This window comes from Tursiops truncatus, chromosome 20 (genome assembly GCF_011762595.2).
Source record: "Tursiops truncatus isolate mTurTru1 chromosome 20, mTurTru1.mat.Y, whole genome shotgun sequence".
In the NCBI taxonomy this organism is placed as follows: domain Eukaryota; kingdom Metazoa; phylum Chordata; class Mammalia; order Artiodactyla; family Delphinidae; genus Tursiops; species Tursiops truncatus.
The window spans coordinates 4,690,676-4,714,266 of NC_047053.1; the positions used below are offsets into that span (position 1 = coordinate 4,690,676).

General features: G+C 44.1%; 1 protein-coding gene across 7 annotated transcripts in view; it reads right to left on the minus strand.

The window, feature by feature from the left end:
* ARHGAP44 (Rho GTPase activating protein 44) overlaps positions 1-23,591 on the minus strand; it is a 141,931-nt gene that overhangs the window by 68,267 nt on the left and 50,073 nt on the right. For all 7 annotated transcript variants that reach the window (XR_012328624.1, XR_012328625.1, XM_073797736.1 and 4 more), the window contains exons 2-3: positions 1,678-1,717; positions 1,196-1,300 (exon numbers count right to left, since the gene is read on the minus strand). Coding sequence is in view for 5 of the 7 variants with exons in the window: in XM_073797736.1 (XP_073653837.1) it covers positions 1,196-1,300; positions 1,678-1,717 (145 nt within the window). In the remaining 2 variants the exon portion in view is untranslated. The remainder of the gene's footprint in view (positions 1-1,195; positions 1,301-1,677; positions 1,718-23,591) is intronic.

Sequence of the window (23,591 nt, forward strand, 5' to 3'; positions counted from 1 at the left end):
CGTGTTTGCTTGATGAAAGGGTTTCATGTCGAAAGCAGTGTTGCAAACTCTGCCTTTAGACTGTCAGGCTCCCCTTGCTGAAAGTCCTGATAGACACAGAATTATTTCCACAGACACTTTCCAAAGCTGTAAACATGTAATTTCTACCACATGTGAGTGATTCCTGCTGGGAATATTAAGAAAGAAGAAACCAGGGCTGGGAAGAGAAAATGGAATGACTGATAGAGCAAGCGGAGCCGTTCTGGTGCTGCAGCGTGAGATGGTGGAAGGATCAGGGCACATGCCATGATCACTTAGACAAGCGAGACCAGTAGAACCTGGGGGGCTCGGGGCGACCACCGGGAAGAGAAGTGAACAAGAACTCCAGGCCAGAGAAAATCAAACAGACACCAAACACGTCAATCATAAACTCAAGGAGGAAAGAAACCCCCCAGATTGCATCTCCCCTGTAACAAAGCCAAGCGCACAGCTAAGAATAGCTTTTCATCTCTGGTGGACTTGCGGGGGGTGGAGGGGTCAAAGGGAAGAGAATTTTCACGACTGTTCACCCCAAGGACTGCTCATTCGGTGGAGTCACACGATGCAGGGCCTTTAGTACTAACGCCCTTCTAGACAAAGACCCTGGAGCACTTCCACGTAGCAGGTTCTCTTTATGGCTTCATTACAGCAAAAACAATTTTCATAAGAGCCTTTATAGGCCTTTATAGACCTGTAACCTCCAAAACCACAGTGTAATTATCTTACGCGCAGGCTCAGCGGCCATGGCTCACGGGCTCAGCCGCTCCGTGGCATGTGGGATCTTCCCGGACCGGGGCATGAACCCGCGTCCCCTGCATCGGCAGGCGGACTCCCAACCACTGCGCCACCAAGGAAGCCCTGTAATTATCTTGCATGTGATCTTAAGATACTACGGAGGCAAGTGGAAGCTATGAACAAACAGCTGGGGTAAGAGAAAGGTGACGGCCTCCCTAATGGTGGGATCTCAGCACGCCCCTGCTCTCCTCAGGCGTTGCCCCTGTCTGGGGAAGACAAGGATGGGGACCAGATCTTGCCTGGTGAGGGTAGGGGACGCTTCAGGCAGGTTAAAGGGCACGGCGAGGTACGAGGCACTGCCACACCACAAGACAATTCTCAGACACCGCCTGGTCCGTCAGGAGGCGAGTTTCACATCCCCCAGGGCTGGGAGGGCACTTACCGAGCGCTTGTCGGCCTCCGCCCCTTGCTGGCCCTGCAGACATGCCGTGAGCTTCTTGTGTGTGCTGTGGGAGACCTGCTTCACCAGCTCCAGCCGCTTCTCCACCTGTGGACAGAGCAGTGGGTGGGGCTTCTGGGTGAGGGGAGGTCAGAAGTGGGGTCACGGGGTCTGGACAATCAAGGGACAAGACTGACTCAGGTTTCTGCAGAGACAACATCCAATGCAGGAGAAAAGGAGGGGAACCACAGACGCAGGAACTCTCTGCTAACCATGCAATCAAACGCCTTCAAATGTCTCCTGAGAAACCTCACCCGGACCGGTGTCCACAGGGCAAGGGGCTACCATAAAGGATAAAAGCTGTGTCTCTAAACAGACCAGAGGAGCAGCAGCGGAGCAGCTTGAACAGCATCGGGAAGGGCTCGCCTGTGAAAGGGAGTATGTGCCTTTGGCACCTATGAGCTACAGGCCAGCGACAACCTTACCTGAAGAAGGTCTTCGCTCAGAACTTCAGTCTTCTCTGCCCTAAAGAGAAAATGGAGAGACATATCGGTCAAAAAAACCCAAACAAACAAACAAAAAAAACTAGGAATATAGTCTCATAATTACTCTCCACTCTCTCCCCACTTATAGAGAGATTAGAAAAACAGAGACATTAATAGCAGCTATGTTTTTTGGTTTTTTTTTTGCAGCACGCGCACCTCTCACTGTTGTGGCCTCTCCCATTGCGGAGCACAGGCTCCGGACGCGCAGGCTCAGCGGCCATGGCTCACGGGCCCAGCCGCTCCGCGGCATGTGGGACGTTCCCGGACCAGGGCACGAACCCGCGTCCCCTGCATCGGCAGGCGGACTCTCAACCACTGCGCCACCAGGGAAGCCCTATAGCAGCTATTTTTTTTTTTTTTTTTTTTTTGATACACGGGCCTCTCACCGCCGCGGCCTCTCCCGCTATAGCAGCTATTTTTAAAAAATTTTATTGAAGTATAGCTGATTTACAATGTTGTTAATTCCTGCTGTACAGCAAAGTGACTCAGTTATACATATATATTCAATATATGCTTCTTCATCTTCTTTTCCATTATGGTTTATCCCAGAATATTGAACATAGTTCCCATACAGTAGGACCTTGTTCTTTATCCATCCTATATACACAAGTTTGCATCAACAGCAGCTATTTCTAACAAGAGAGAATATAGACAGTACTGGAATTTATTGGAACCTCAAGGAACGAGCATTCCAGCAAAAACATAGTAAACAAGATGGTCTGAGGAGTCTGCTGCTACAGCATGGAAACTGGATGAAGCACAACAAACACACTTCTTCTGTCTCCAGATTATTTTTTTCCAAGTAACAGAATTAAGTAGGTTCCCCCACCCATCCCCCTTGGTCTCCCCCAAACAAGCAAAAGTAGCTTGAAAATCTGAGCAGAGATCAACAGCGAACACGGAGACAGCACTGAGTCCTGCTGACAAATGCAAATGCCACCACTGAGATCCGGTCACCACTGTGAGCCCCCCCACCCCACCCAGAAAGTGAGGAGCTGGAACCAGGGGTTAACACATTCAGGGAAAGAACTTGGATGCCGGCTGGAGTGTCCCAACCTGTTAGCAACCCCTGTCTCACATCAGAGGAGAATGCAAATCTTCTTAGAGCAAAGCACAAAGAGATACACTCAAAAACACAACAGATAAATCAAAATATAAACTAACCCACAGAAAGGAAAGAAAAAGAACACAAGGGACTTCCCTGGGTGGCGCAGTGGTTAAGAATCCGCCTGCCAATGCAGGGGACACGGGTTCGATCCCTGGTCTGGGAAGATTCCACATGCCGTGGAGCAACTAAGCCTGTGTGCCACAACTACTGAGCCTGCACTCTAGAGCCCGCCAGCCAGAACTACTGAAGGCCGCGTGCTACAACTACTGAAGCCCACATGCCTAGAGCCCATGCTCCGCAACGAGAAGCCACCGCAATGAGAAACCTGTGCACCACAACGAAGAGTAGCCCCCGCTCACCACAACTAGAGAAAGCCCGCGCACAGCAACAAAGACCCAACACAGCCAAAAATAAATAAATAAATTTAATTAATTAATTTTTAAAAAGAACACAAAACAATAAAAAACAGAAAGAACAAACATAAAACAAAAAATTAAATGGCAGACTTAAGCCTTAACATAGTCATAATTATATTAAATGTAAATGGCCTAAATATGCCAATTAAAAGATAGATTGACAGAGTGAATTGAAAACATGCAATCTATGAGAATCTCACTTCAAATATGACATAGGCAGGCTGAAGGTAAAAGGGTAGGAAAAGATATCATGCAAACATTTATCAAAAGAAAGCAAAAGTGGCTATATTAATGTTAGAGAAAGTAGATTCAGAATAAAGAAAATGACCAGAAACATAGAGGAGCATAATATAATGATAAAAGGATCAATCCACCAAGAAGACGTAGCAATCTTAAATGTGTATGCACTAAACAAAGCTGCAAAAATATGTGAAGCAAAAACTGACAGAACTGAAAGGAAAAACAGACAAATCCACATAAAGACTTCAATATCCCCTCTCTCAACAACTGACAGACCAGCTAGATAGAAAACAAATCAGCAAGAATAAGTAAGAACACAGCAATTCAATTAACCAACAGAATTTAATTGACATTTATAGAACACTCCAATCAACATCAGCAGTAAACACATTCTTTTCTAGTACATATACCAAGATGGGCAACATCTGGGTCCATAAAATAACTAATTTGATGTTGTTGCTGGTGGTGGTTTTTTGCCGCATTGCGTGGCTTGCAGGATCTCAGTTCCCCAACCAGAGATCAAACCCGTGCCTCCTGCAGTGGAAACGCAGAGTCTTAGCCACTGGACTGCCAGAGAATTCCCTAAAATAACTAATTTGAAAGAACTGAAATCATATACAGTGTATTCTCTTATCGCTAACAGAAAGATAAGAAGAAAATATCCAAACACTCGGACACCAAACAGCATGCTTCTATTTATTATTTATTTATTCATTTAATTTATTTTTGGCTGCGCCGGGTCTTAGTTGCAGCATGCGGGAATCTTCGTTGAAGCATGCGGGATCTTTCATTGCGGCTCTCGGGCTTCTCTCTAGTTGTGGCACACAGGTTTTCTCTCCTCTAGTTGAGGCACGCAAGCTCAGTAGTTGTGGTGCACATGGGCTTCGTTGCCGCATGGCATGTGGGATCTCAGTTCCCTGACCAGGGACTGAACCCACATCCCCTGCATTGTCAGGCAGATTCTTTACCACTGATCAACCAGGAAAGTACCAAATGCTTCTAAATAATCCATAGAACAGAGGAAGTCTCAAGGGGGAAAAAAAAATGAACTGAAAATGAAAATGCAATATATCAAAACGGTGGATATAGCCAAAGCAGTGCTGGGAGGAAATTTTATAGCACTAAAATCATATATTAGAAGAGAGAAACACGTGCAAATGAGAATCTTAGCTCCTACTGTGGCAACCTATAAAAAGAAGACCAAGAATAAGCCCAAAGCAAGCAGAAGGAAAGCAAGTACAAAGGGCATAATAAATTTAAAACAAAAATAATAATGGAGAAAAGTAATGAGACAAAGAGCTGGTTCTTTGAGAAGATAAATACAATTGAAAAAATCTCTAGCACAATTGAAAAGAAGGAAAAAGAGAAGACAAATTACCAAGAATAGGAAAGAGGAAGTATCACTACAAAATCCTGTAGATTTCAAAAGAACGTCTTTGAACAACTAATACACGTATGTACATTTGACAATTTACATGAAATGGACTACTGTACTTAAAAACCATAAATTACAATACACTCAATATGAAACAAATAATTGAAATAGCCCTGTAACTGTTAAGAAATTGAACCTGTACTATTAAAAGTATCAAAAAAATATTCAGATCCAGAAGACTTCACAAGAGAATTTTACCAAATGTTTAAAGAAGAATTAGCCCCAATTCTACATAATCTCTTCCAGAATACAGAAGAGGAGGAAACACTTCCCAGTTCATTTTATGAAGCTAGCATTCCTTTGATACCAAAGCCAGACAAAGAACAGTAATAAAGAAAGCTAACTATAGACCAATATTCCTCATGATATAGATGCAAAAATCCTTAATAAAATATTACCAAGTATAATTCAACAACCTATAAAAAGAATTTTTCACCATGATCAACCTAGGTTTAGTCCAGGGATACTATTCCAGGGGTTTTTTAATCAATCAATGTAATTTACCATATTAATATATCAAAGAAGAAAAACTACATGATCATATTAATCGATGTAGAAAGAGCACTTGACAAAATTCAATACCCATTCTTGGTGAAAACTCTCAGAACACACAGAAGAGATAGAAGAGAACTTCTGAAGTTGATAAATAAATCGCGAAAAAAAAAAAACAAAACAACTCTGTAACTAACATTATGCTTAATGGTGAAAGACTAGATGCTTTCCCCCCTAAGCCTGGGATCAAGACAAGTATGTCCGTACTCAACATTCATTCAGCATAGTGCTGGAAGTTTGAATCAGTGCAATAAGGCAAGAAAAGGAAATAAAAAACATACAGATACGAAAGGAACAAATAAAAATGTCCCTATTTCCAGATGACATGCTTGTCTATGTAGAAAATGCCAAGGAATCTACTAAAAAAAAAAAATTCCTAGAGCTAATAAATGAGTTCAGCAAGGTTGCAGGACATAAGGTAAACATACAAAAATAAATTTTATTTCTATACACTAGTAATGAATACATTAATACTGAGACTAGAAATAAAATACTATTAACAACTGCTTTAAAAAATAAAATACTTAGGTATCAATTTATAAATATATGCAAAGAATGTGTCTGTTGAAAACCACAAAATAATAAAAGAAAGATCTAAATAAAGGGAGAAATACTGTGTCTGTGGATTGGAAGACTCAACCTAATAAAGATGTCAATACTTAGAAAATCAGTCATGATTAAATGCAATCCCAATCAAAATTTCAACAGGATTTGTTGTAGATACAAACTGATTCTAAAATTGACATGAACTGCAAAGGAAGTAGAAAACCTAAAACAATTTTTAGAAAGAATAAATTTGTAGTACTCACTACCCAGTTTTAAGACTTACTATAAAACTAAGTTATCAAAAGAATATGGTAGTGGGCTTCCCCGGTGGCGCAGTGGTTGCGGGTCCGCCTGCTGATGCAGGGGACACGGGTTCGTGCCCTGATCCAGGAAGATCCCACATGCCGCGGAGCAGCTGGGCCCGTGAGCCGTGGCCGCTGAGCCTGCGTGGCCACTGAGCCTGCGCGTCCGCTGCAACGGGAGAGGCCACAACAGTGAGAGGCCCGCGTACCACACACACACACACACACACACACAAAAATATGGTAGTAAAAGGGCAGAAAAACAGATCAGTGGGACAGAATAAGGAAAATGGACCTAGACAGATGTAAGCAACTGATTTCTGACAAAGATGCAAAGGAGGAAGAAGAGTCTTTCTAACAAATTGTGCTGGTACAATTGGATATTCATATGCAAAACTATGAACTTTGACCCATGCTTCACATCATGTACAAAAATTCACTCATAATGGCTCACGGACCTAAATACAAAACATGAGACTATAAAACTTTTGAAGAAAACATGAGAAAATATCTTTGACCTTCGGTGAGACGATGAGTTCTTAGAAACAACATCAAAAGGATGATCCGCAAAACAAACAAAAAACGGGATACATTAGACTTCATCTAAATTAAAAGCTTCGGGGCTTCCCTGGTGGCGCAGTGGTTAAGAATCCGCCTGCCAATGCAGGAGACACGGGTTCGAGCCGTGGTCAGGGAAGATCACACATGCCGCGGAGCAACTAAGCCTGTGCGCCACAACTACTGAGCCTGTGCTCTAGAGCTTGCGAGCCACAACTACTGAGCTCGCGTGCCACAACTACTGAGCTCGCGTGCCACAACTACTGAAGCCTGTGCGCCTAGAGCCTGTGCTCCACAACAAGAGAAGCCACCGCAATGAGAAGCCCGCACACTGCAACGAAGAGTAGCCCCTGCTCGCCGCAACTAGAGAAAGCCCGCACACAGCAACGAAGACCCAACGCAGCCAAAAATAAAAATTAAATAAAAATTTAAAAAATAAAATAAAATAAAAAAGACTGACCCGAGGAAGGAGGTGGGCTAACAAGTGACGCTAATTTTAGGAAGCCTGGTATTTTGGGCCTCATCTTTGTAAATGAAAGAGCATTGTTCACTATCAAGACAATGAACACTACTATTTTCAGAGGATGAGTCATTCTACAGGATGATAGGCACCGTGTAGGTGACATCTGGGTACAAGTTATGTCTTTTCATTTTATTTTTTACACCAATAGACTAAAGCAAAACAGAGCCTTGGCAAATGGATCTAAAAATTGTGCACTGTTCTCCTGATGGGCTTTAGAAGAACAATCACTGCCACCCACAAAAATCTTGATTGTCAGCTGTGTCATACATTAGCTTGTCAGGTCACGGCAGCATTTCCCAGAATGTGTTCCATGAAAAGATAGACCCATTAGACACCCTGAAGAAAAAGGTTCTGTGGACAAATAAGTTAGCAAACACTGAAGGCTATATTCTCCATTAACAGAGCTTCATTAAAATATTAAATGCTCTGAGAAGTCCCGTAGGAAATTTAAATGGCTTAATTTTGGCTAACTCGTCGTTTCCCAAATCTATAAAAATATATTTCACATAACACCAGTTAACGACTACACCCTGAGTGCTGACTATAGTTTAGGAAACATGAAGATAAAGGTAATATTCACTACAGAACATCTTGGAGACTGCTACCTTGGAGTTCTGGCCTCATCACAGAAAGACACTTGGTTGGATTGAGAGCCAAACAATGAGGACGCTCAGCTGTCATGACAGAAGTCACGGAAGGAAACAGTGAGGCTGCCTTTGACGCAGAAATAGTCTCATTCCAAAACATTTCAGACAATAAGGCAACAAGTTACAACACCCAAGAAGTTGTCCAATGCTCTCAATTTGTCTATCACTGATATTTTCAGCACCTGTTGCTCTCTTTCTATTTGCAGACTCTCAGGCTGGGTCCCATGGATGTCCCCGTCTCCAGCATCTTCCCATTCATCACTCACACTGCCTTTAGATATTCTTCCTAAAATGTCCCTTTTACCTAATGCCAAAGAGGTGCTCTGCTAAGCGCTTTACAAGCTTTCTACCACTGTTTAAAAATGTACCTGAGATTTGTTTCAGTCAGGTAGAGAAGACATGCAGACGTGGTACCGTCATGAAGAAACTTACGCTTACAGGTTCCTAGAATCAGGAGGTATGGCACACCATGCAGGGACACACAGGGATACACCAGGGTAGGTCAGGAGGCAGAGAGAGCTAGGGGACAGTGTGGGCAACAGTCTTTACTGTGGTTTCCACAAGAAGGATGGGTTGACAGAGAAGGAAGCTGAGCAGGTTTAAAGTGGGATAATTTGAGTAATTTTGGTGGGCTCTGGGCTACGGTGGGGAGGTCCCTAATAGTCCAGCACTTGGCCCTGGAGTGATTTAGGGGCAGGAGGATACTGTCCAGACTACAGGAGCCTGAAAAGAGGTGGGTGGAGGTATGGATTCAGAATTGGTTGTTTGCATGTCAAAGACGTGCTTTCAGGCAAACTGTTTGCTCTTTCTAGGAATTAGCCAGGCCTCGGAGGGGCAGTTCAGATGCCCAGAGCATCTGGAATACAGAAAACATAGTGAATACAATCACTCATTCCTTAAAACAAACCCTGGAAGGTGTTATTATCCCCATTTTTTTAAACAGGAAAATGAGGTTACTCTGAATTAAGTCATCACCTTAGTGCAATATACCAAAATATAGTCCTGGAGCCGCAACAACAGCATCACTTTCAAACTTGTTAGAAATGTCAATTCTCCAGCCCCAACCAGACCTACTGAGTCAGAAATTCTGGGAGTGAGCTCCAACATCTGTTTTAAGATGCCCTCCAGGTGACTCCAATGCGTGTTAAGAAACACTGGTGTATGGAATAAAATCTAAGAATCTCTGCTTTGGAAAATCCTACTGAGTCAACGAGTTTATCTCTTCAAGGTCCTCCAAACTGTCCCCACTGTTCTATGCCCAGGCATCTCCCGCTCTACATTCTGGCCCCTTCCAAGAGGAGGGAGCTGTCAAGCTGCCACAATCAGACCAGCAGCAGAATTTATCAGCAATAATTGATGCTAGACTATAATGGAGCAATTCCAAAGTTCTGAGTGAAAATTCATTTCAATCCAAAAAGAAAAAAAATTATGATAACGTATCAGTCAAGTACAGAGGCAAAATAAAATCATTTTTAGAAATAGCAAAGGATGTTACCTCTCTTTCTGAGAAAACCCCTTGAGGATGCACTCCAGAAAAAATAAGGATAAAACTTGAATCAAGTAAGAAATGACAGAAATAAACCTGAGACCAGCCAAGAGGAAATCCCAGGATGTCAGACCCGCAGGAGGCTCGGAGAGCAATAAATAGAAATTGGAACTCAGTGGCCCCTAAGATGAAGAGAGCAAACAAAATAACAGATGAAATGAGTAAGTTATGTAAGTAAGTAAGTAAGTAAGTAAGGTATGAAGGCATATGATTCTCCCAACAGAAAAAAACAAGATAATCCCAAAGAAATTCCAGGAGAAGTACCCAAGAAAGATAGGATTCAAATATGAATCAAAAAACAAACAAATATGAATCAAAGTAAAGTGTAAGTAGAATGTAAGAAAAGAGTATTTATTTAACCTTGGCACTAGGCAAAGTCTCCTTTATCTGGGTAGATATCTTTATGTTGGAACCACAGAGCATGAACTATTATTGACATATTACTTGGCTCTGCAATGAACAACATTTAAGTAGCTATAAAAGAAGTACTTAGTTGACTGTTGAACTTTTAGAATCAACCCATGAACAAAACACAGAAGACATAATTATGATGATTACAGGAGAGACTGAACGTAAATTTTATCAATCTTCAAGATGTGAAAAAGAGAAAGAGAAAAAAGAGAAAGGAAAAATGGGAAAGAAAGGAAAGAAAGAGGGAGACGCAAACAGTTGAGAGAGAGAGGTGAATAATGCTCACTAAAGCCAGCCAAGAGAAACCGTACCATCTGTGGCAACTGCAGAGAGGTTTAAACATAAGTAAAATGCTCTTTGTTAACAGCTATTGAAAAAATAGGTATGGAGGGGAAGGCAAGTGGTATAATAGAATCAAAACCCCATCTCCCCAACAGGAAGTAAATTGTGTGTTTGTGGGTATATGGGAGAGAACCAACAGGACAAGCGTATTATTTAAAGATGGGGAGCTAAATTACAGAGGAATTGAATACAGAAGTCATTAAAAGTAATTGTCTCCAGAGAGCAGGGCTGGGAGAGGAATCAGGGTAAGGCGGCTGATACCTTTTCATTATAAGTCCTTCTCTACAACTTGATTATTTTAAAAACCACATCCACCCTATTATTTTGATTTTTAAGGGACAAGGTTGCTGAAGGTATGGAAGATAGGTGTGTTCACCACAGCTGGTGGAAGCATGAAATGGTACTATCTTCCTTTCTTTTCTTTTTTTTTTTTTTTGCGGTACGCGGGCCTCTCACTGTTGTGGCCTCTCCCGTTGCGGAGCACAGGCTCCGGACGCGCAGGCTCAGCGGCCATGGCTCACGGGCCCAGCCGCTCCACGGCATGTGGGATCTTCCCGGACCGGGGCACGAACCCGTGTCCCCTGCATCGGCAGGCGGACTCTCAACCACTGTGCCACCAGGGAAGCCCGGTACGATCTTTCTTGAAGGCAATTTGGCAATATATTTTAAAAGCCTGAAAATACAGAAAACCTTTCTCAAAGTAACTTAAATGGAGGAACTCATCCTGAAGAAATAACTGAGGATGTAGATAAAGATTTAACTGTAAGAAAGGTCACCAGAGCATTGCCCTATGGAGGTCTACGTTTATACTTAATCTTTTGTTTCCAGCCCTTCAGTATATGGATATATTGGAAAAAATCCAAAGATCTTCCCTCAAATCCAAAGGGATTGTTTAAATGGATGGACTTTCATGTAAGTATTAAAAATGATGACATATATTTGACATGTAAAGGTATTGATAAATTAAATGAGAAGGAACAAGCTATAAACCAGTACGCACAGTAAAAAAACATACATATATGGATACTCAGAAGCAAAAAAAATATGCTAAGGTATATGTCAAAGTGTTGTCAGCCCTCTGTTCTTCCCTTGTGTTGAACGTTCTACTTCTTCTATTGATACGAGAGGCAGTATAAGTATTGTAAAATGTATTGCGAAGGTGGTTACCAGGGGCTGGTGGGGAATTAGTTTCACGGGTGCAGTTTCAGCTTTGCAAGGTGAGGAATTCTGTGGATGGCTGGTGGTGATGGTAGCACACAAATGTGAATGTGATTAATGCCACTGAATTGCATACATAAAAATGGTTAAGATGGTAAATTTATGTTGTATTTTTACTACATTTAAAAAACAAAAATAAATTTAAAAAATAGTTAAGGCAGTGAAAATATGTCGTGCGATACTATAATGACGCGTATGTTTATATATACATTTGTCCAAATCCACAGAATGGACAGCACCAAGAGTGAACCCGAGGTAAACTATGAACTTTGGGTGATTATGATGTGTCAGTGTAGGTTCATCCTTGGTAACAAATGTAACACTCTGGTGAGTGATGTTGATAATGAGGGAGAATATCCGTGGGGGGGGGGGGGGGGTTATGGGAAATCTCTGTACCTTTCTCTCAATTTTGTTGTAAACCTAAAACTGCTCTAAAAACAAAGTCTTTAAAAAACAAAGTGATTGTATTACAAAATAATGTAAACTGGAATATTTTATGTCACCTGTGATAAATTTATGAACACAGCAAGTTATAAACACCATATTTTAATATTGCGAAGGTTAACCAAATGAGTACATTTCTAAGAGGAGTTTTAAGGGTATTGCAAAGATTTTAGATTCTCTCCCACGTTACTTTTTCCCTAGTCCCAAAACAGGAATACTCTTGCTGATTCCAAAATATCCGGGCATTATTTTTTAATCTCTAATCCAAACCCTACCGATTCCTCACTGCTTCCTCTGAGTCTTTCCAACAGTATCCATCGTTTCCGAGCCCCACGGTTAATTAGTACTTCCCTCTCGAAAATAAGATGTTTAAATCTCAAATGTCTTGATACTTATTATACTAAATCTTTCAATATGTATTTCTCGTGCCCTCCAAGTAATTTTATGCTGGTTTAAGGTAAGAATATATACTTTAAAAATAATGCATAATGTGCATAAGACTATACATAATATATTCATGATTATTCATATTTAAATTAGTAATGTTAATTATATCATATTCTTATGCATTTTTATGTATTATTTTAAATGTCTTTTTGTTTTTAATTTCTCACAATTTTTCGAACATGGACCAGGGTTGTGAAGAATGGGCTTTCCCCATGGTTTTGGAAGTGATTTTAGGACGCAAGTACAGTGGTCTTGGTGATATCTGATCTCTGGAGTTGTTATGGGCTAAATTATGTTCCCCCCCAAACTCCTATGTGGAAGTCCTAACCTCCCTTACCCTAGAATGTGACTGTATTTAGAGACAGGGCCTTTAGAGAGGTGATAAAGTTAAAATGAGGTCATTAGGGTGGGCCTTTATCCAGTATGACTGGTGACCTCATAAGAAGAGGAGGTCAAGACCAGACACACAGAGACGACCATGTGAGGACACAGGGAGAAGACAGCCATCTGCAAGCCAAAGAGAGAGGCCTCAGAAGGAACCAACCCCGTGGACACCTTGATCTCAGACTTCCAGCCTCTGAAATTATGAGAAAATAAATTTCCATTGTTAAGCCCCCTGGTGGTGACACTTTGCGTGGCGGCCCCTGCAGACCCACCCGTGAGTGCATTCTGCATCTTCCACCTCCACTCCCTCGTGGTCACTTGTGAAGTCTGAGCGCTGTGGGCCTTTGTGGTTTTAAGGATGGATGATAGCATGATCTCGGGGCCACAGAACAGAGTCAAAAGCACTGCACGACTATCACACTGTCCTCTGCTCATGACTTGGGGTCCGTGTTTGTCAGAGGCCAGGGTCTGGTGACCAACAGAACAGGACCTGATGTGTTTCCTGAAAGTGAAGGGATTAAACGATTCAGGATGAACAGATTCCAAGCCATCCTTGGGAGCAATCTTCACGGTATCTGTCATTGCAGAAGGGTTCTCTCGGGTGGAGTTTAAGTGTGATTCTCTCTGAAGTTAAGGCCTGGACTCAATGACTTGCCAAGGTCCTTTTCTGGTCTATGGTTTGGGCACAGTTTTAAAAATAAACCTGTGATCCCAGACCAACGGAAAGTGGCTTGGAAGTACAGGTCTCTGAGGGGCAAGTGTGTGACACTGAAAATGACAGAATACCCTGGTGCCCAGCTCCAGTGTGACTTGCAGATTTTACACGGGGAGGCTGGCCCCAGGGTCCAGCGGGCAGGATTTTGGACACAATTCACTATGGCGAGAGGGCCAGGACCACAAACGTGGGCTTACTCGTTGGTAGCCTCCTGCCCTTGGCGGTCCTGGCAGGACAGGGCTCAGAGAGACCAAAAAATGTTATCTTGCTAAGATAGGTGCTATTCCAGAAGTGTCCCCATCCAGACAAAACACTGATGTCAGGGCTTCTGGCCTCTCTTTTGGTGTCCTTCTCTACCCCCAAGGCACCCCTCTCCACCACTCTCTCAGTTCTGTCTTAGAACTGTTACCTGTCATACTCCCTAGTGGGCGAGAGGAACATATTTTAGACCCCGTCCCCACACTCTTTCTCAAGTGCGGCTCAATTCATCTCCAAGCCACACTGTGAAGGCTCCCAGGTAGGGAGGCAGCCATAAATGAAGCCAGGCGGACCGCGGTCCAGGCTGATGCTGTGGGCTGCGGAAGCAAGGGGGTTCTGATGATGCTGTCAAGGTTAGGGTTTGGGGGGAAAACTTTTCCAAGCAAAGTAGTCCAAACCTCAGTTTGTCTGGCATCAAAAATATCAAGGCAAACGATGAAATGCAGATGTTAAAAATCAGCTTTCTCCCAGTGGTAGGGCAAGGACCCAGGAGAGGAGAGGAGAACCCCGATTTGATTTATAAAGGAACTTCCTTCCCCTGAAATCATAACTGAACCTAATCTCCTCTATTTACACATCAGTAGAAGATAATTATGTCCCCCACCGAGCTGTTTCTCCCCTGATCCACGAGAAGAAACACTTAGAACATGTTTATTTTTCCAATGACCCTCTCCCACCGTCAACTCTCATCCCCACTCCTGAGTTTGGTCGCCATTTGACTTGAGGCTATTATTAGCTTTTTCCTTTAGAGCTTGTCTGTTTTGTTGCAATAATCACTACGTAGCATACACAACAGATTCCTGGCAAAAATCATCTCATCTGTTTAGGCTAAACTACCTATTGGTCGCAGGATTCACTGCTCACTACTCTTTTCTGTCCTCTTCTAGTTTCTGGAGCTCCCCATCAGATTGGCCATTTTGCCAGTTTTCTCCTGCTAAATTATACAAATAAGTAAATAAATAAATAAAACCTGAGGCCTCCATGCCCTTGAAAAGTGATGTTACATGAGTAATAAACAGATGTTATAGGAGTGTAACTCCAAAGCCTTTATGCGTTAACCTTACAAATTGGGTAACCAGGTTTGATATAGGATTTTTGATAATAACCTTTTTGTCCATAAGTCTATAGATATTGTTTAATGGTCTCCTTCCTTCTGGAGCTGCCGATAAGAAGTCTGATATTTAGTCTAGTTCTTCTGGTTCTGTCTGTCCAGATGTGCAAAATTTCTCTTGATCTGTAAAATTCTAGAATTTCACCAGGAAACGTCTATACACATAGTTTGAAACATTCATCCACCCTGCCTCACCAGGAAACGTCTATACACATAGCTTGAAACATTCATCCACCCTGCCTAACTTGTCAACTCAGAGAACTCTCCTTCTACTTTTACTTAACAGTTGCTCTTCTCTCTGGTTCTTTTTCTCCTCCGGGTTCATGTTAAGTCTCTTGAATCTGACCTCCAAGTTTCTTATCTTTTCCCTCACGCTTTTCACCTCGAAATGCCTTTGCTCTGTGGCCTGAGAAATCTGTTTCTCTTGATCTTCTAGAATAGAGAGTCATTATGTTCTTAGCAGTGACTATTTTTTACATACATCTGGAAAATAGTTCCTTATAATGTGGAAACAACGTTTTCAGTTCCATGAAGTCTTTTATTTATCTATTTTATTTACTACACTGGTATTTTCTTGAGAGTTCACTGCATTTTGTTAAAGTCCTCTTCCATCTCTTTCTTCACCTCTACCTCGACAGGAGCTATTTTTTCTAGTTTCGAGTTTGCGCTCCTAACTTCCTGTTACCATGCCCTTGGAAGTGAGCTGCGATGGTGCCCCGCCTATGCACAGGTACGTGTCCCTCAGCACCTGCACAGGTTAGGCTACTGGTGTTGAGTCAGTAGGACAAAAGCAGATGGGAGGAGATACAGCTCCCTGCAGGCTGGTGTTGAAGGGTTAGAGGAGGTACCACAATGGTACTGGATGGCAATGCTCATCGTTTGCAAATCACAAAGTTAAGAAGTAATTCAGCCTCCCAAGTCAGTCCTCGCTGAACCTTTTGCAGTCAAAAGTATCAAATAGGAAACTCAAATCAAAACTACAATGAGGTACCACCTCACACAAGTCAGAAGGGCCATCATTCAAAAGTCTACAAACCACACATGCTGGAGAGGGTGTGGAGAAAAGGGAACCCTCCTACACTGTCGGTGGGAATGTAAGTTGGTGCAGCCACTATGGAAAACAGTAAGGAGGTTCCTCAGAAAACTAAAAATAGAATGACCATACAATCCAGCAATGCCACTGCTGGGCATATATCCAGACAAAACTCTAATTCAAAAAGAAACACGCACCCCTATGTTCACAGCAGCACTATTCACAATAGCCAAGACATGGAAACAACCTAAATGTCCATCGACAGATGAATGGATAAAGAAGATGTGGTACATATACACAATGCAATACTACTCAGGCATAAAAAAGAATTAAATAAGGCCATTTGCAGCACCAGGAATGCAACCAGAGATGATCGTACTAACTGAAATAAGTTAGAGAGAAAGAAATACCATATGATATCACTTACATGTGGAATCTAAAATACGACACAAATAAACCTAACTATGAAACAGAATCACGGACATAGAGAACAGACCGGTGGTTGCCAAGGGGAAGGGGGGTTAGGGGATGGATGGAGTGGGAGGTTGGGGTCAGCACATGCAAACTAGTATATACAGTATGGATAGACAACAAGGTCCTACTGTATAGCATGGGGAATCACAGTCAATATCCTACGATAAACCATAATGGAAAAGAATATTTTAAAATGTATATATATGTAAACTGAATCACTTTGTTGTACAACAGTAATTAATACAACATTGTAAACCAACTATACCTCAGCTAAAAAAAAAAAATTTTTTTTAAATATCAAATAGCTCCTGCAAGACAAACAAGTGCTTACACTAAGGATTGAGGAGGGATCAGCCTGCACCACTCTGGCCTCTCAATTCACAGCAGTTCCCCCCCTCCCCCCAAAAAACCACCCAAATGCACACACAAAAAATTGAGCCCAGCACTGTCTCTCATCTCTGGATATCCTAGGCAAATTCTTGGCTTCAGACTCAACCTCTGAATCTCTGCCACTATAGCAGAAAGTAGTTTTCAAAACGGCAGGATTTCCAGTCCTACGGGCCCCGCCAGGGCACTTCCACTGCTCCATCAGGAGGTGAAGTTTATTTCCATCCTCTTGAACCTGGGAGGGCCTTTGTGGCTGCACAGAAATAACCTCCCAGGCTAGGTCATAAGGATGCTCAGTCCTAAAACCCAGCCACCGTGTTGCGAAGAAGCCCAAGCCACACCGAGTGGCCATGTGTAGGTATTTGGCCAACAGCTCCAGCTAAGGTCCCAGTGGAAGGTCAGCAAAGACCCCCAGACAGGTGAGCAAGCCTTCAGAGGACACCGGCCTCAGCATCCGAACCATCACAGCCACCATCGAGCGCAGCAGAAATGAGCTGTCCCCTGTGAGCCCCGCCCAAGAGCAGATTCATGAGGAAAACATCATTGTTAACTTAAGGCCACTAGTTTTTGGCCACTAGTTTTGATACCACATTACTATATAACCAGAATGGTCACCATGGTCCACCCTGCTATTCCACACAAGATATCAAGGACCTGGGCTCAGACCAGCTTCTCCCTAGAATCCTCCAGCATTTATATTTTGATGCAGAATTTCCATCGTTCTCAACAAGGATTCACGTCCTCTCCAGCTTTCTTGGTCTTAGGGATGGCTTTGAGAAGATTCTAGAGCCATCCACTTCTTTGGTACTAAAATGACTGTCAGGGGCTTCCCTGGTGGCGCAGTGGTTGGGATTCCGCCTGCCGACGCAGGGGACGCGGGTTCGTGCCCCGGTCTGGGAAGATCCCATATGCCGCGGAGCGGCTGGGCCCGTGAGCTATGGCCGCTGAGCCTGCGCGTCTGGATGACTGTGCTCTGCAACTGGAGAGGCCACAGCAGTGAAAGGCCCGCATACCGCAAAAAAAAAAAAAAAAAAAAAAAAGTTTAAAATGACTGTCAGTGAGAGGTAAAATGGGAGGAAACTGGCATAAAATAATAATTCTATTTTACGCAAGTATAGCAGAGGAAGACATGTAAATGTTATGTCAGTTCTCGGGTTGAGATGCAAATATTTTGAGTTGGCTCAGTGAATGACATTAGATTTTACAAATTTCAGGGGAAACTACCTGTACATGACAAGCATGAATTCACTTAACTAGGTCAAGGAGTTTTAGAAACGTGGGGTAACGGCGTCAGCAAGCAGAGGTCCTCGCTTATCTCTGGGCTGTTGATTCTCCAGGGAAGCCTCTTAGCCTCTCCAAGTTCCCTCATCCGTTATGCGAGGAAATTGGGCTCAGTGATATTTAAGATCCTGTGAGCTCAGCCATTCTGCGGACATTTAATGAACATTCATATGTCGATACCAAGAACATGCTGTCCACCCAACCCCATCATTTCACATATGGAAGAACTGAAGACAGCCTGAGAGTTAGCAAGCAAGTGAGAGATTAAGAGACAGAGAGGAAGAAACGGAATCCCCACCATCGGAACAATACGCTACCATGAAACTCTGCTTGTGGGATCAACCCAGATGTTCTCAGTATATAGCTGCACCCTATGCTCCGAAGAGCAATAAAACAGAGATTCACTCATGTCCTGCCTGTGGGATCTCTGCTACCAACCTCACAAGGAGGAGCTACGCAACGATGTGGCAGAGAAATGTTTGGCCACCAACATTATTCCAACTACCCAATCACAGGTCTGTGCCACCTGCTTCCCATGCTTTGCCCGCTCCCGCCCACTTCAACTGAAACAAGATGCTTCCCCGCGTGGCCCTGAGTGGCTGGCCATGACTCCTGCCTCTAAGGGACCGTGAGTGATAAAAAGCTTCCTCCTTCCTGGCAATCATTTGCATGTCTATGGGTCTCAATCCACCGCCTCAAGACAAGTCCCAGGTACATTTTAGAGCAGAAGGTGGCAGACGGGACTCCACAAGAACAGGGGGACATCTCAGGAAGTACTGAGAGAGAAGAACAGAGGAGAGTCAAGGGACGATCTTTAGGTCCTGGGTGCCAGCCCAACATGTGGGCAGTAAAGCGGCCTGGAAAGTTTCCGAGATGATGAGAACAGGTGTCTCCTGGGTCCGAGCAGACCCCCTGGGGTAAGAGCTTCACGCCAGGAAGAGGAGGGCAGATCCCTTCCTGTAGGACATGTGAAAAGCTCCTGTACTCGTCTCCTAGGGCTGATATGCGATAACGAAGTGCTACAGAGGGGCGGCTTCCACCACAGAAGTGTGTTGCCTCACAGCTCTGGAGGGCAGAAATCTGCAGTCACGGGGCTGGCTGGGGGGTTCCTTCCCAGGGCCGAGAGGGAGACTCTCTTCTAGGTTGTGGCTGCCTCGGGCATTCCTCGGCTGGCAGATGATGTTCCTTCTGTGTGTGGATGTCTGTCCAAATCTTCCCTTCTTATAAGGACACACACAGCCCCACTGGATTAGGACCCACCCTAATGACCTCATCTTAACTCCATCACCCGTAAAGACTGTTTCTATGTAAGGTCACCTTCCCAGGTGCTGGGGGTTAGGACTTCAACATCTTCTGGGGGGACACAATTCAACCCATAAGAGCTCCGCATCCATTTCACTGGTGTTCTTTTTCTTTAGTTCAGCCCGTTCACCCCTCTTTGCTACTTTCAAAGTTAAACCCAGAAGGCCAATAAAAGGGTTCAGATCACCAATTGTGATCATGCAATTCCTGTGTGTGTGTGTGTGTGTGTGTGTGTGTGTATGTGTGTGGTCACCACAACACCAATTTTCAGACGGCAGCTGCGTGTCCTACAGTTGAATTCAGTTCTGACACCATCTAACTGAAGGCAGCGTCCGATCCCACAGCTTAAGGGCTCAGTCTCACAAGACTGTCCCCCCTCCCCGACACACACACTTCGCCTTCTGACTGGCTGTAGATTGAAGGTTCCAAAGAACCCCCTCCTTGGGTTCGATTAATTTGCTAGAGTGGCTCACAGAACTCAAAGAAACATTTTCCTTACTAGATTACCGGTTTACCATAAAAGGATATAACTCAAGATCAGCCTTTAATCACAGGGTTGGTTTCCCTGACCACCAACCCCCATCCTCAGGTGCCATCTGAAAGTCACCTCATTAACATAACTAAAAAGCTAAAAAGACACAGTGATAGCTCTCACCACTTTGGAAATTCCAAGGGTTTTAGAAGTTCTGTGCCAGAAAGAGGACCAAGACCAAATACATATTTCTTATTATAAATCACAACGTCACACGCTGAGAGCTTCAACTATGGAAAAGGAGTCTAGGAGGGTTGCTTTATCTGGCCTGATGCTAGAGCCATGAAAGGAACCCTTGCACACCTGCAGGATCCCCGCTGCAATAGTCACACCCCCGGTGGCGACCCGCTGACTCTCCTCGTCCTCCCTCCTGGGCACCAAAGTGGAGGTGAGTGAGGGGCTCTGGCTGGGGCACTTCACAGCTCATCACAGCTGCCAGAGGGCAGGGCAGGTAAAGGAAGGGGATGAGATATGGCCGCTGTACACCAGCTCCTCTACTTGGCTCACCTGGGTGATTTTAGAATAGCAGACGTGGTCAGCACTTTCCATTCTTAAGATTCCTGTGCCCACACACCGTGGGCTAATACGCTGCCGAAGGCTTACTACACACGTGGCGTAAGTCTTCCCCCTGTTCCTCCTTCCAAGCTCGAGCAAATGCTGGCTTCTCAAAATATATAGAAGTGAGAACCTATGGGGTCCTGAGCACAAGTAATACCAGTGGCACAAGGACAAACAGGGCAAGCGACAGCAACCTTTCAACCCACTAGCACGGACCGAATGCATCTTCCTTATGAAAAGCAGATCTGCCCCAAATCGGACATAATCTTTAGCCACATCTGATGATACCTGATGAATAAATTTACAAGTCCCTTTTGGCGTGGGGCAGGATATAAACAAATAAATAACATGAACAGCCAATGCAAGTAAAGCCTGTTAGTAGACAGAGTATCCTTTTACAGAAAACATGGTCTCGCACGAGTCATTTCCTAGAAAACGCAGCTAGCTCCAAGCCATTCTGCCATTATAGAATATTCTCCAGGACAGCTGCATTGGAAAGCCTTTTTTTTTTTCCTCCACAAGAATATAAATCCACTCGTACCCAAAGAGCAGACACTCAATGGCAAGTATCCGTTTCCTACCTGTCTTAGTCTGTTCAGGTGACGATAACAGAACACCTTAGATAGCGTGGCTTACAGAGAACAGAAATTCATTTCTCACGGTTCTGGAGACTGGGAAGTCCACAATCAAGGTACCAGCACATACGCAGTCTGGTGAGGACCCGCTTTCTGGTGGACAGCCCATGTTTTCTCCCTGTGTCTTCATGTGGTGGAAGGAACAAGGGAGGTTTCTGGGGTCTCTCTTATAAGGGTACTCCCATTCACAAGGGTTCCACCCTCATGACATAATCACCTCCAAATACCCTCACATTGGAGGATTAGGACTGTTAAAAAGAAACAGGCTAAAAATGGAGTCACTTGTGCTAAATCCCACGTCAGCAAACCGAGACTCAACACCTAACTGCAGTTTTGGCCTCTGACAGGAAAACGACCTTTAACTAGTGACCAGCACTAGTGAGATTCTGCCTGATAGAACCCCTACCTTCCCCGAAAGGAAGGCGACCTTGCCTGAAACAATCCACTCTAGGCTAGAACCTTACTTTGTCCATCCCCTTCTGCCTATAAAAGTCTTTCACTTTCCTTGGTGCTCCTTTCTATGTGCTAAGATGGGATTGCTGCCCGATTCATGAATCATTAGAGCAAATTAGATCTTCAAATTTACCCAGGTGAATTTTGTTTTTTTTAACAGGATTTACTGTATGAATTGTGTGTGTGGAGGGACACAAATATTCAGTCTCCAGCACCACGTGTGTAAGAGGAGAGGGGGACAATTATTCTATCTTATCTGGGCCGTGGCCAATTTCAACACTTCCTGGTTCCCCAGTGGTCACATGGGGCTGTGGATCAGTCATGGCCAAATTGCGGCTGAATTACAGACGGCCTTGAGCTCTGGCTGGAAGGAACACCGTGAGCTGGGGCGTTCACCAAACGGCATGTGTCTGGCTTTTTGACAAAATATTCCTTTTCAACTCTCTAACCTGAATATTAATATTTAATCTGTCCTGAACTGTAGGTTCTCCAAATCCTCCTCAAATCATCAGCAGCTCATGAACCCAAGGGGTCTATTTAGGGTCTGATCAGTGCAGAACCTAGTAAAAGGATAAACTTTCCTTTTCAGATGGTGGCTGGATTCACATCTAATTAAGCGCCTGAGTCCCCTGTGAGGTGACTTAGTATTTCAAAGTAATTCATTCCTTATCCTTTCAAATGCGGGGCTGGGGGGAGTGATGTCTAAAACACCACAATGAAGCATCCAGTCCTTTGGTGGCTTAAGTCGCTCACTGCAGGCCTCCTCAGGGAGGATTTAACCAGGTCCTCGCGTAAGAACAAGCTTCCAGAGGAAGCGGCAGGAAGTGGGAAAAGAGGCCTGTTCTAGGACTCAGAAATGGCTTTGCCATTAATTAGCTGCAGAGCAATGAGGTTCAGAGAAGTGAGGCGACTTTTTTTTTTTTTTCAATAAAGTCTGGCAAGAGGTGGGGGAAGAGTTTTGTTGGAAAACAAGTATCATCATTATACTTCTAGGGATGTGTTATTTTCAGAATACGGATTACAGAAAGTAAATCTCAAAGTTTGGGAAGGCACTGCGATAACGCAGAAAATGCACAGGGAATGCATCGTCACGGGCAGTGTCTTTATTCATTAAAAAGCAACGAAACATACGTCCCCACTAAGTACCCTGCAGTACGTTAAAACCTGACATTCATTTAACTTTCCCAATAACCCCTGAGGTCGGGACTATTAATAACATCATTTTATTGACGGGGAAATTGAGGTTTAGCAAGTGTGGATAATGCGCCCAAGGTCACAAAGCTTGGAGAAGCATCTTACGAATACAGTCTGAGCTCAGAGCCCACTTTCGCAACCTCTGTATCACCACAGCTTTTTAAAAAGTTTAGAGGGCTTCCCTGGTGGCGCAGTGACTGAGAGTCCGCCTGCCGATGCAGGGGACGCAGGTTCGTGCCCCGGTCCGGGAAGATCCCACATGCCGTGGAGCGGCTGGGCCCGTGAGCCGTGGCCGCTGAGCCTGCACGTCCGGAGCCTGTGCTCCGCAACGGGAGAGGCCGCAACAGTGAGAGGCCCGCGTAACGCAAAAAAAAAAAAAAAGTTTAGAGATCCTTCCAAATAAAAACTCTGATTATGGAAGACAGGGAGGCAGGGAAGGCAAAAATAAACTGCCTACTTCACAACTGCTTAGGGCTTAGCTTTCGATAGAGTTCTAAATATAGTCTTACTGCTTTTCAAAAAACAGCAGAAAATCATCGCTCGTCAGGCTACCTAGAGGGAAGCAGAGGGGAAGGACATTTCCCCGCCAGGCCCAGTAGACTTCCGGTTTCATCTGCCCTAACACCTCTGGAAGCAGCCACCCAGGGACAATGTGACAACTCCCATCCCTGCAGCCAGAAATGACTGGGCTGGGGGAGGCAGTGCAGTGAAGACAGACAGCTAATTAGATGCTCCTGGGATTTTATAATAAGAGAGGACGGTCGGCTGGGGCTGGACCTGTCAGGGCCAGTGGCTTGGATGG